At 43.8% G+C, this 12,267-nt stretch overlaps 1 protein-coding gene across 4 annotated transcripts in view; it reads right to left on the bottom strand.

Annotated features, from left to right (window-relative positions):
- ACTR5 (actin related protein 5) overlaps positions 1–12,267 on the bottom strand; it is a 29,791-nt gene extending 17,524 nt beyond the window's left edge. For all 4 annotated transcript variants that reach the window (XR_003612084.2, XM_028121954.1, XM_028121955.1 and 1 more), the window contains exons 1-5: positions 11,858–12,267; positions 10,456–10,685; positions 8,175–8,344; positions 1,847–2,064; positions 943–1,125 (exon numbers count right to left, since the gene is read on the bottom strand). Coding sequence is in view for 3 of the 4 variants with exons in the window: in XM_028121954.1 (XP_027977755.1) it covers positions 943–1,125; positions 1,847–2,064; positions 8,175–8,344; positions 10,456–10,685; positions 11,858–12,256 (1,200 nt within the window). In the remaining variant the exon portion in view is untranslated. The remainder of the gene's footprint in view (positions 1–942; positions 1,126–1,846; positions 2,065–8,174; positions 8,345–10,455; positions 10,686–11,857) is intronic.

The raw sequence follows: 12,267 nt of genomic DNA, 5'->3' as shown, positions 1-12,267 counted from the left end.
ACGGTGAGGATGAACATGTATCTTTCACTATTAGAGGCATAGCCACCTACAGAAAAAAATAAATAAATAAATAAAAATAAATGTATAGGTTTTAGAATTTAAAGAAAGTTGATTGAAAAACAAAAAGCCACCACACTAGATTGGTTAATCCTGGCCTAGAAGTGTCACAAGGCAATGAACAAGTCCTTTGTCTTAGAACTCCAGAGCAGACAGATTCGGGAACAATGCACACACTTTTATTAACACTTTCTTCCAGTTCTAAAGCCAGGCGAGCCAACTCATGAGTACAGGTGTGCAGCGCCCAGTGTGAGGGTGTGCATCACCAGGGCCCTAACTCAGCCCTGCCACCTGCCTTTACGCCACATCAACACTTACAAACAGTCCACTGGTGTGGAAACAAAAAGGAGAGACAGAGAACACCAAAGAGCTTATTCAATTAGTTTTAGTCATAAAAGGCTGATCTTAAATCAACCCGTGGATATTTTATTAAGCACGTCTGCTAGTTGCTGTAAAAAATCCATCAACTATCCTGAAGCATGATCCCTGTCCTTAGGGGACATGAAGATGGAAAGGAAGTGAAACATCAACCACAATGTATTAAAAAAATAGCAGACAAAAGTAGAAAGGAGTGTGTGACTAACTGCAAATAACCATCGAAAGAGAATGCTGAGATTCCAAGATGGCACCACACGGCAGGTGCGTGAATGTTCTACTCTACAAGCACAGTTCCCCGTCCCAGGGAGGCCAGAGGTCTACGGGATAAAAGCCATCAGGTCAGCACGAAGTCAGTGCCATCTCTGCCCTGCCCCTGTCCCCGTGGACGGCACTCACCGCACTGCCTTCCCAAGTGTGGTCACATCTCTGATGTCAGCCTTCTCCAGACACTCCTCCCACCCACAGGCTAAATGACCGTACAGGACCCTCCTCCCAAGGTCTTGGTACCTCTGGCTTGCTATCCACCACATCCACCTCGAGGGTGACTTCTGCTTGGAGGATTTTCTGCTTTGCCTGCTCCACCGCCGAGCTGAGCTTCTGGATGTAGGACTGCAGCTCTTCCGGGGAGTCCATGTTCAGTTCCACCAGAGCTTTGTGAAACTGATCCATCTGGCCATCCTCTAGAAGTTCCTGAAACCCAAGCAGTCGCAATTCATCTTCAAAGATGACAGTGCAGTCATATACAGGAAGGAAAGAGAAGTAGCTTGGAAGCCAAACAGAAAAACTACAGCAGGAGGGGGCTCCCAGAACTCCCCTAGCCTGCCCCGCCACAAAATCTCACCTCCCACTCGTGGTTCACACGCCGCCCTCCTCCCCAGCTGTCTCTAGGCTAAATCGTATCCCGGTCTCAGCACCACCTGAGGAGGCAAAACTAATCTATGGTGCCAGGTGTCAGAAACGTCGTCACCTTTTGAGTGGGGAAGACGGGGGAAGGTTACTGGCTAAGAGGGGACACACGGGAGACTTCCGAGATGCTGGGAGTGCTCTGGATGGCAGATACCTGGGGTGTTACATGTTGTGAAAATCCATCGAGCTACACACTTGAGATCTGTGCACTTTGTAGCACGTGTGTTACACTTCAATTAAAAAGTTATAAAACAAAGGAGATGATAAGGCCAAAGTGAATGAGGGAAGCCAAAGTCCACAGCTCTGTCAGAGACACCTGATGCTCTGTGCACGGTACAGGTCCTCTGTGCTGAGGAGCTCCACACTGAGCACTCTCAACTCCTTCTTGAGCCCAAGAGGGACTCAGACAGGCACTGCATTTCCTGGCCGAGGAAGATGTAGGAAGAAACCTTTCTGGGACTGCCTTGCGCAAAGGCCAGAGCCCCCTGCCGGGATGCGCACGTACCTGCACGTAGAGCAGTCTGTCCAGACGCTCCTGGTCCAGCTGCAGCTTCTCCTCCCGCCGGCGGGCATTGAGCTCCTGCAGGCGCCGCAGCTGCTGCTGCCGCCGTTCCTGCTTCTCCTCCGAGCCCAGAGTGCTGCCGAGGAGCTTGCTGGAAAACGGGAGCTGCATCTTGTGGACGTTGTTTTCGTAATAATCAGGGCACCGCCATTTCTGCAGTTCTTCAGAGAAATAATTTTGGAAGTTATGAAATGGAAAACACTATTAGCACAGAAAATTAGAAAGTCAATACCAGGGTTCCAGATCCAGGTTAAGATGGAGAAAGCACAATCCACCCAATCTCTGACTCCACCCAGTCGACAAAATGCAGCTGTACCACCTGGACATAATGCCCACAGATCTGGTCTCAAAGAACTGCTAAGTAAAGTTCGCCTGACAGACATGATAGCAGAAGGAAACTCAGAATATCAGGAAAGAAGGAAGAGCAAAAGAAAAGATGAACATCTGGTTCAATGTGATAGACTAACCGCCTGAGTTCTTTAAAATATGTTTGACAATTCCAAGTAAAACCATCACAATGTCTGTTGGGTTTCCAACATATGTACATATGGTACATAAGACAACCCAGCATAAAGGAGAAAGGATGAAGGAGCCTCTGGGGTGCTAACATTGCCACATTCCAAATGAAGTAGTAAAAGAGAGATTCTAAAAACAGTGCGAAAAATCTATTGATTATAACCTCAGGGAAACCACTAAAAAAACAACACAGAAAGATATAGTAAAAACACAATAAATTAAAATACCAATACTGAAACAAATTTTTTAAATATTCAAATAACCCAAAAGAAGGCAGGAGAAACAGGAACAAAGAGAATAACAGACAACAAATAATAAAATGGTAGAACTAAATCCAACATATGAATAATTAATTTTAAACGGTCTTACCAGACTAGTTAAAACACAGAGGCTGACACAGTGGATAAAAAATAAATGAATAAACAACTATTAAGAAACTCACTTTGAATATAATAAGTAGATTAAAAGGAGGAAAAACTATTCCATGCAAGCACTCAGCAAAAGAAAATAGGAGTGACTGTATTAATGTCCAAGTAGACATCAAAGCCAAGAAAATTACAAGGGATAAAAAGAGATACTGTATAATGATAAAAAGTCAACTCGTCAAGATAACCTAAGAATTCTAGGTTATCTAACAAAAGTGCTTTAGATACTTTAAAGCAAAAACCGACAGCTATGAAAGGAGGAATAAAAATTTACCATTATCATATATACACAATGGAATATTATGCAGCCATCAAAAGGAATGAGAGCTTGCCATTTGCAATGACGTGGATGGAACTGGAGGGTGTTATGCTGAGTGAAATAAGTCAATCAGAGAAAGACATGTATCATATGACCTCACTGATAGGAGGAATTCTTAATCTCAGGAAACAAACTGAGTGTTGCTGAGTGGTGGGGGGTGGGAGGGATGGGGTGGCTGGGTGATAGACATTGGGGAGGGTATGTGCTATGGTGAGCGCTGTGAATTGTGCAAGACTGTTGAATCACAGATCTGTACTTCTGAAACAAATAATGCAAGATATGTTAAGAAAAAAGAAAAAGAAGATAGCAGGAGGGGAAGAATGAAGGGGAGTAAGTCGGAGGGGGAGAGGAACCATGAGAGACGATGGACTCTGAAAAACAAACTGAGGGTTCTAGAGGGGAGGGAGGTGGGGGGATGCGTTAGCCTGGTGATGGGTATTAAGGAGGGCACGTTCTGTGTGGAGCACTGGGTGTTATGCACAAACAATGAATCATGGAACACTACATCAAGAACTAATGATGTAATGTATGGTGATTAACATAACAATAAAAAATTTAAAAAAAATTTACCATTATCCCTTAAGATTTCAAAACTCTTAATAATCAACAGAGCTAGAGCATGGAAAAGGAACAGGGACATAGAAGAACTGACCACCACCATCAACCAGTGAACCTAAACAACACACAGAATACTCCACCCAACAGCAGAGTCCATGTTCTTTTCAAGTATAAATGGAACATATGCCAAAGCAGATCATGCCCGGGTCATAAAACAAACCTTCACAAGCTCCAATGATATCACACAAAGTTTTCTGACATAACGAAATTAAACTAGAAGTAAGTCATAGAAATACAATAGAAGTATCTCCAAGTACTTGGCTATAAAAGAACACCTTTCTAGGGGTGCCTGGGTGGCTCAGTTGGTTGAGCCTTCGGCTCAAGTCATGATCCCGGGGACGATCCTGGGATCGAGCCCCATGTGGGGCTCCCTGCTTGGCTGGGAGCCTGCTTCTCCTTCTCCCTTTATTTTTTTTTTAAGATTTTATTTATTTATTTGACAGAGAGAGAGTGTGAGAGAGGGAACACAAGCAGGAGGAGTGGGAGAGGGAGAAGCAGGCTTCCCGCTGAGCAGGGAGCCCGATGCGGGGCTCGATCCCAGGACCCTGGGATCATGACCTGAGCCGAAGGCAGACACTTAGCCGACTGAGCCACCCAGGCGCCCCTCTCCCTCTCCTTCTCTCTCTCAAATAAATGGATGAAATCTTTAAAAAAAAAATTTTTTTTAAGGTTTTATTTATTTGTCAGAGAGAGAGAGAGAGAGAGCACAAGCAGGGGGTATCTGCAGGCAGAGGGAGAAGCAGACTCCCCGCTGAGCAGGGAGCCCGATGCGAGGCTCGATCCCAGGACTCTGGGATCATGACCTGGGCCAAAGGCAGACGCTTAACTGACTGAGCCACCCAGGCGCCCCAACACCTTTCTTTTTTTAACTTTCAGCTTTCTACATCAACTATTCATTAAAATATAAAGTTAGATTTAACCCTTAAAACCTGAAGGTTTTATTTTTTAATTAAGTTTTTATTTTAATTCCAGTATAGTTAACATATAGCGTTAGTTTCAGGCATACATTATAGCAATTCAACAATTCCATACATCATCCAGTGCTCATCACAAGTGTGCTCCTTAATCCCCATCACCTATTTCACCCATCCCCCCACCTTCCTGCCCTCTGGTAACCATCCATTTGTTCTTGATGGTTAAGAGTCTGTTTCTTGGTTTGCCTCGCTCTTTTCTTCCCCCTTTGTTCATTTGTTTCTTAAATTCTACATGAGTGAAATCATATGATTTGTCTTTCTCTGACTTATTTCCGTTGGCATAATACTCTAGCTCAATGCATGTCATTGCAGATGACAAGATTTCATTCATTTTTATGGCCAATAACACTCCTTTGTGTATATATATACACACCACATCTTCTTTACCCATTCATCTATCAATGGACACTTGGGCTGCTTCCATAATTCAGCTATTGTGAATAATGCTGCTATAAACATAGGGTACATATATCCCTTTGAATTAGTGTTTTTGTATTCTTGGGGTAAATATCCTATAGTGTGATTACTGAATCATTGGTGGCTCTATTTTAAACTTTTTTTTTTTTAAGATTTTATTTATTTATTTGACAGAGAGAGACACAGTGAGAGAGGGAACACAAGCAGGGGGAGTGAGAGAGGGAGAAGCAGGCCTCCCTCGGAGCAGGGAGCCCGATGTGGGGCTCGATACCAGGACCCTGGGACCATGAACTGAGCTGAAGGCAGACTCTCAACGACTGAGCCACCCAGATGCCCCTATTTTTAACTTTTTAAGGAACCCCCATACTGTTTTCCAGAGTGGTTGCACCAGTTTGCATTCCCACCAACAGTATAAGAGGGTTCCTTTTTCTCTACAACCTGGCCAACACCTGTTTCCTATGTTTTTGATTTTAGCCATTCTGAGAGGTGTGAGATGGTATCTCCTTGTAGTTTTGATTTGCATTTCCTTGATGGTGAGTAACGCTGAGCATCTTTTCATGTGTCTCTTGACCATCTGTACGTCTTCTTTGGAGAAATGCTTGTTCATGCCTTCTGCCCATTTTTAATTGGATTATTTGTTTTTTTGGTGTTGAGTTGTATCAGTTCTTTACATATTTTGGATACTAACCCTTCATTGGATGTGTCATTTGCAAGTATCTTCTCCCACTCCATAGGCTGTCTTTTAGTTTTGTTGACTGTTTCCTTCACTGTACAGAAGCTTTTTATTTTGATGTAGTCCCAATAAAACAACACATTTCTAAATAATCAATGGTTCATAAAAAGACACCTTGAGGGAAATTAGAAAATATCTGAACTCAATAAAAATGAAGATATATCAAAATCTATAGGGTAGATAAAGTAATGTTGAGGAAATTTGCAGCATTAAATGCTTAAAAAGAAGAATGGTCTTGGGGCGCCTGGGTGGCTCAGTAGTTAAGCAGCTGCCTTCGGCTCAGGTCATGATCCCGGGGTCCTGGGATTGAGCCCCGCATCAGGCTCCCTGCTCAGCGGGAAGCCTGCTTCTCCCTCTCCCCCACTTGTGTTCCCTCTCTCGCTGTGTCTCTCTCTGTCAAATAAATAAAATCTTAAAAAAAAAAGGTCTCATAATAATCTGAACTTCTACCTTAAGAATGTAGAAAAAAGAGAACTAAACCTAAAGCAAGTAGAACAAAGGAAATAATAAAAAGACATCAATGAGATTACCTAAATAGTCCTACATCTATTAAATTGAATCCATAGTTAAGTCTTCAGAAAAAGAAATCCCCAGGCTCAAATGGTTCCACTGGAGAATTCTATCAAACATTTAAAGAAAAAAAGTATCAACTATCTACACAATCTTTTTCAGAAAGTAGAAAAAGGTGGGGGGGGCGCCTGGGTGGCACAGTCAGTCAAGCATCCGACTCTTGGTTTCGGCTCAGGTCATGATCTCAGGGTAGTGAGATCAAGCACCACATCAGGCTCAAGAGGTGAGCACAGAGCCTCCTTAAGATTCTCTCTCTCTCTCCTTCTGCCCCTCCCCCACCAAATTAATTAAAAAAAAAAAAAGGAGGAACATTTTCCAACTAATTTAACAAGACCAGCATCACCATGATACCAAGACCAGACAAATATAAGAAAACTATAGATCAACATCCCTCATGAATATAGACATAAAACCCCATAAAATATTACCAACTCAAATAAAGCAACATATAAAAAGATTAATATACCTGAACAAGTGTGGTCTATCACCCCACCCAATCAAGGCTAGTTCAATATCCAAAACCCATTGTTATAATCTCCCATATGAATAGTCCAAAGCAGAAACACCATAGGATCATATCAATTGGTGGAGGAAATGCATTTCACAAAATTCAAAATCCATTCATGATAAAAATGATCAGTAAAACTAGGAACAGAAGGGAATTTCCTCAGCCTGATAAAGGACATCTGCAAAAAACTTCACACTGACATCATATACTTAACAGTGAAAAACTACATTCCCCCACCACCCCAAAAAGAGGAACTGGGCACAAGACAAGGATGCCCACTATTACCACTCCTATTCAACACTGTACTGGAAGTCTCAACCAGTAAAATAAAGCAAGACAAAGAAAAAAAAGGCAAACAGATTGGAAAAGAAGAAATAAAACTGTCCCTATTCACAGATGACATGTCTACACAGAAATTCCCAAGGAATCTACAAAAAATTAAACTAAATTTAGCAAGGTCCAGTATATGAGGTCAACGCATAAAAATTAACTGCATTTCTATAAATTAACAATGAGCAAGGGGAAACTGAGATGAAACAAGCAAAGACAGACTTAGGCACAAATCTAACAGAACATGTGCAGGATCGATATGTTGAAAACTACAAAATGCTGAAGAAAGAAATCAATAAAGGACCTACGTAAATGGAAAGACCTACTACGTTCACGGATTAGAAGATTCCATATAGTACAAAATGTCACATCTCTCCAGTCTAGATTTACTATTACAGCTTGATTTAGTATTGTATTTGGATTTTTATTTCAAATGTTGTTGTTTCAGGGACACCGGGGGGGCTCAGTCGGTTGAGCATCTGCCTTCAGCTCAGGTCATGATCCCGGGGTCCTGGGATCTAGTCCTGCATCAGGCTCCCTGCTCAGCAAGGTGCCTGCCATCCCCCTGCCTATACTCTTGCTCTCTCTCTCCATCTCTCTTTCATTCTCTCTCTCTGGCAAATAAATAAATAAAATCTTTTAAAAAAAAGTTGTTTCATATCCAATCTAATCCACAGATTTCATATACTTTCAATCAAAATCCCAACAGAACATTTTTGTAGATATGAACAAGCTAATCCTAACATCTATATGGAAAGGAAGAGGGGATACTGAAAAGCGAAAGAGTCATCCCGGGAACAACTTGAGGAACAGCCCCAGGTCCAACATCTCCCAGCCACAGGCAAACGCCCTCTTCTTTACCGCCCACATAATCGTCAGCAACGTAGCTGTGTTCATGCAGGATCTCCTCCATGCGGCTGAGAGTGATGGCTGCCAGGTGCCCAGGATACTTCAGCTGCAGGAGGCGCTGGAGGTAGCCAGCTGCTTGGCTTCCTCCCAGATTGATGCGTTTGCAGTTTTTAGCATCTAACCTACAATCAAGGAATGGAAAACAACACTGACACTTTGGCAACATGGAAGAAAGAACAGGGAACACTTCGTGGGGAGTTTGGGGGAAGGATAATAATTCAGATGAACAAAGAAGAAATGGACCCGGTGAGGGAAAGGAAAACTTTACAGATGAAGGGACTCTAAAGCTCCCTTGATTCAGCCTCTTACACTATGCAGGAAGCCCTAGTCCACACCCAGATCCATGGCATCTAACTTCCATCAAGAGTCTCAGAAGGAAACAAGGTTTGATGGGAAGATTGTGCGCTCCGAATTCAGACCCTTATGTCACTTGTCAGGAATTTCTCAAACTGTGGTCCTTGTAGAATTAGCTGGGGGAAATGTTAAACATGCCAATTCTCAGGACTCATTTGCTTTGGGGTAGGCCTGGGAATACACATTTTAACAAGTTTCCCAGGTAAGTATAGCACAGGCTGGAGTCTGAGAACCCCTCCCCTAGACACTCCCCTTCTACTGATGCATACACATTAAGTACAGACATACTGGCTTACTGTAATCTCCTAAAAGGACCTGGTCCCTTTTCACATGATGCGAAGGGGAAGAGAACCAGAATAACATTTTTCTTAATGTGAAAAATTAAGAGAAGCAGAGCACTAGGATCTTGCTGCATATTGAAATGTTACTGCTATATCACCCCTCACCAGCAGATGCCAGTACAGAACAGGACAGGCTCCACTGTGATCATTTCTTTCTTTTTTTTTTTTTAGATTTTATTTATTTGACAGAGAGAGAGAGAGAGAGAGGAAAACACAAGCAGGGGGAGCAAGAGAGGGAGAAGCAGGCTTCCCGTGGAGCAGGGAGCCCGATGCGGGGCTTGATCCCAAGACCCCGAGATCATGACCCGAGCCGAAGGCAGACACTTAACGACTGAGCCACCCAGGCGCCCCTCACTGTGATCATTTCTTAGCTTTCAGGTAAAATACTTTTCTCTCAATATGCTATAAAAATAACATAATGTTATTTTTAATTTCCACATATTCTGCTTACATAAAATAGAAAATTCCATACATCAGGAGTGTTTGGTAATGTGTAAAAGAAGTATTATCTTCATAAGTTTTTATAGAAACTTCAAGAGAAATGACCATTTTAGGTCTCAATTAATTCAGTAACATTTATTTTGACTTAAACATTCAGACTCTTCTATAGTTCACAAAATGCCATCACCATTATCTCATTTCATCCTCAGGGTAACCCTGAAAAAAATCAGTTTTTCCCAATTTTACAAGTTAAGAAGCTATGTGAAGAAGGCAAATAACCTCATCCTCAGCAGGGCTGCAAACCCAGGCATTCAACTCCAAAGCCAGGGTTCCACTCCTTACTTACACGCCCTCTTTATGCAATAAGAAACCTCAGGAGAGCACGATGTTGGCCTAGTCTCTTCTCAGACAATAAAAGTCCAACTATAACATGAAAACACGTTTAGGGGTGCCTGGGTGGCTCAGTCGATTAAGCGTCTGCTTTCAGCTCGGGTCATGATCCAAGGGTCCCAGAATCGAGCCCCAAGTCGGGCTCCCTGCTCAGTGGGGAGCCTGCTTCTCCCTCTCCCACTCCCCCTGCTTGTGCTCTCTATCAAATAAATAAAATCTTAAAAAAAAAAAAACAGGTTTAAAAATGACAGAAACTACCCTCACCTTTTATCCAACTTGGAAATGTACCTATATTATGTGCCAGGCACTGTACCTGAAAAAAAAAAGGTCTAAACAATCATGATTAATAAAAAGGTGACTCCAGAACACAAAGACCATTTAAATTACTCAAATAACTTATTCAAAACATTTTTATGAAACACCTACTACCTGTTAGCTATCTTGTCATAAATCAAAACAGTAAAGTTCTAGAATTATTGATCTGGACCTCAAAGACTATCTACCGCAACTCCTACCAGGAGGTCACAAAGGATGGAAGGTGAATTGACTTAACTGAAGTCACATAGTGAAGTATGTCAGCGCCAAGCCCAGAGGCCAGTTCATAGTTCAATACTTGTTCTTTCCACTTCACCTTTCAAGTGGGCACCCAATAAATGTTTCCCGAATGCTTCTCAAAACAGCACTCAAATGCTGTCAGTGCTACTCACCTCCCTTCTAAGATGGGTAAAATATGTGTACACTGGTATCCAGAGGAAATGATGAGCCCACTGGAAATCAAGTTCTTTGGCTTATTGTGGTAGAAGCTGAAAAGGCTGTCTATTCCATAGGCAACCTTAGGAATCCCATAGCACTCAAAAAGAAGCTCAGACATCATTTGCCGAGAATACAGTGGGTTGCACACAGCTTCGGTCAAAACTATGGGATGATCAACACAGCCCTACTTTGAAAGAAAAGGGAGAACAGATGAGTAACAAAAGAATACTCTTTTTAAAGCATAAAAGAAACCAAAGTCCTACTGTAAAGACTGAATTTGCTTTTGGTCTTCAATCAAAAACCTGACCGGAAGCAACTGTAAAACATTCATCTCATCCTTACTAGAGGTTGTTTTAGAAAATATGAAAGTAGGGTCAATTTAAGGTTATTAAGTCAAGCCCCATCCAAACTGCCAGCAAATCATGTTGGCTCTATCTTCAATGTACCTCCAGAATCCAACTGCTTCTACCACATACCCCTCCCTGGACCTCCTTCACCTAAGTCACCACCACCTCTCACTTGGATTATTCCGACAGCCTCCTTACTGGGTCTCCTGGTTCTACCCTATGACCCATGCCAATCCATTCTTCATACAGCAGCTATAGTGATCCTTTCGGAACAAAAGTCATGTCCCTGCTCCACTCAACACCCTGCAACGGCTTCTCATTTCACTCAAGTAAAAGCCAAATGTGATTTGCTCCCTCATCACCTCTCTGACTTCCTCCTCCACTGACTACTCTCCTCTTACTCTGGCTGCCCTCAGTTAGGCTTAGGGCACACTCCTGCTCAGGGCCTTTTCACTGGCTGTTCCTCTGGAATACTATTTGCTCAGACATTCACATGGCTTATTCCCTCAATCACCTCCTTCAATCCTTGCTAGGACATCACCTTCTTGCTGAGTCTTACCTTGACCATCTGAAAAAACGTAATCCTCTCCTCTCCTCCTAACCACGCCTTAGAATCTACTACTTAATTCTATTGTTTATTGTCTGCCTTTTCATTCTAGGTCCATAGCACAGGAAACTTTGTGTTACATTCATGGATGTATTCCAAACGCCTAGAAAAGTGCCTGACACAGAGCAGGTGCTCAATACAGATTAGTTAATAAATGAATTTGATAACAAACGAGCACCTATGCCGAATGTACGCTGCAACAGAGAAGGAGCGTTGTTTTGTTCACTGCTGTACTCCAAGAGCCTAGCCCAGGGCTTACACACGTTGGGCACTTAAGATTTACTCGACTGACTAAATGACAACGAGAACTACTGTAGTGACTACGTCCTCTCGGCGAGCAGAGTGCGGGGAGCTGCGACCTCACCCCTTCCCTCAAGCCCAACCCATCTCCCCCTGCCTCACCTGTGAGGAGACACCCAGGTGCTGGAAGCTGTAGTCCAGCAGCAGCTCCTGCAGCTCCAGGTTGACCGGTACGTTGCGGTCGAAGGGTGAGCGCAGCATCCAGCGCAGCGGCTCCAGGCTGCCCAGCGCGTTTCCCACCTGCGGGCCCGCCCCGCCCCGAGCCCCGCCACGCCCGCGGGCGCACACAGCGCGGAACTGCAGGCGCGGCTCGGGGCCTGGATCCGGCCCGGGGCATGCCCAGCCGGCGCGGGCCTGGAACGACCCGTTGTCCAGCACGAGTGGCACCGGCAGTGGCCCGTGTGCCCCCGGGCCGGCCTCCAGCACTGGGTCTGGCGCGGCCCGGGCATCGCGGAACGGGTAGACATTCGCCACCGGCCCACCGGCACCGGCCGCCGCCATCTTGGAGCGCG

The sequence above is a fragment of the Eumetopias jubatus genome, unplaced genomic scaffold (assembly GCF_037043125.1).
Source record: "Eumetopias jubatus isolate StellerSeaLion01/CBP00866 unplaced genomic scaffold, mEumJub1_p1.0 scaffold_9, whole genome shotgun sequence".
Classification (NCBI taxonomy): Eukaryota; Metazoa; Chordata; class Mammalia; order Carnivora; family Otariidae; genus Eumetopias; species Eumetopias jubatus.
This window is presented reverse-complemented; position numbering and strand designations above follow the sequence as displayed.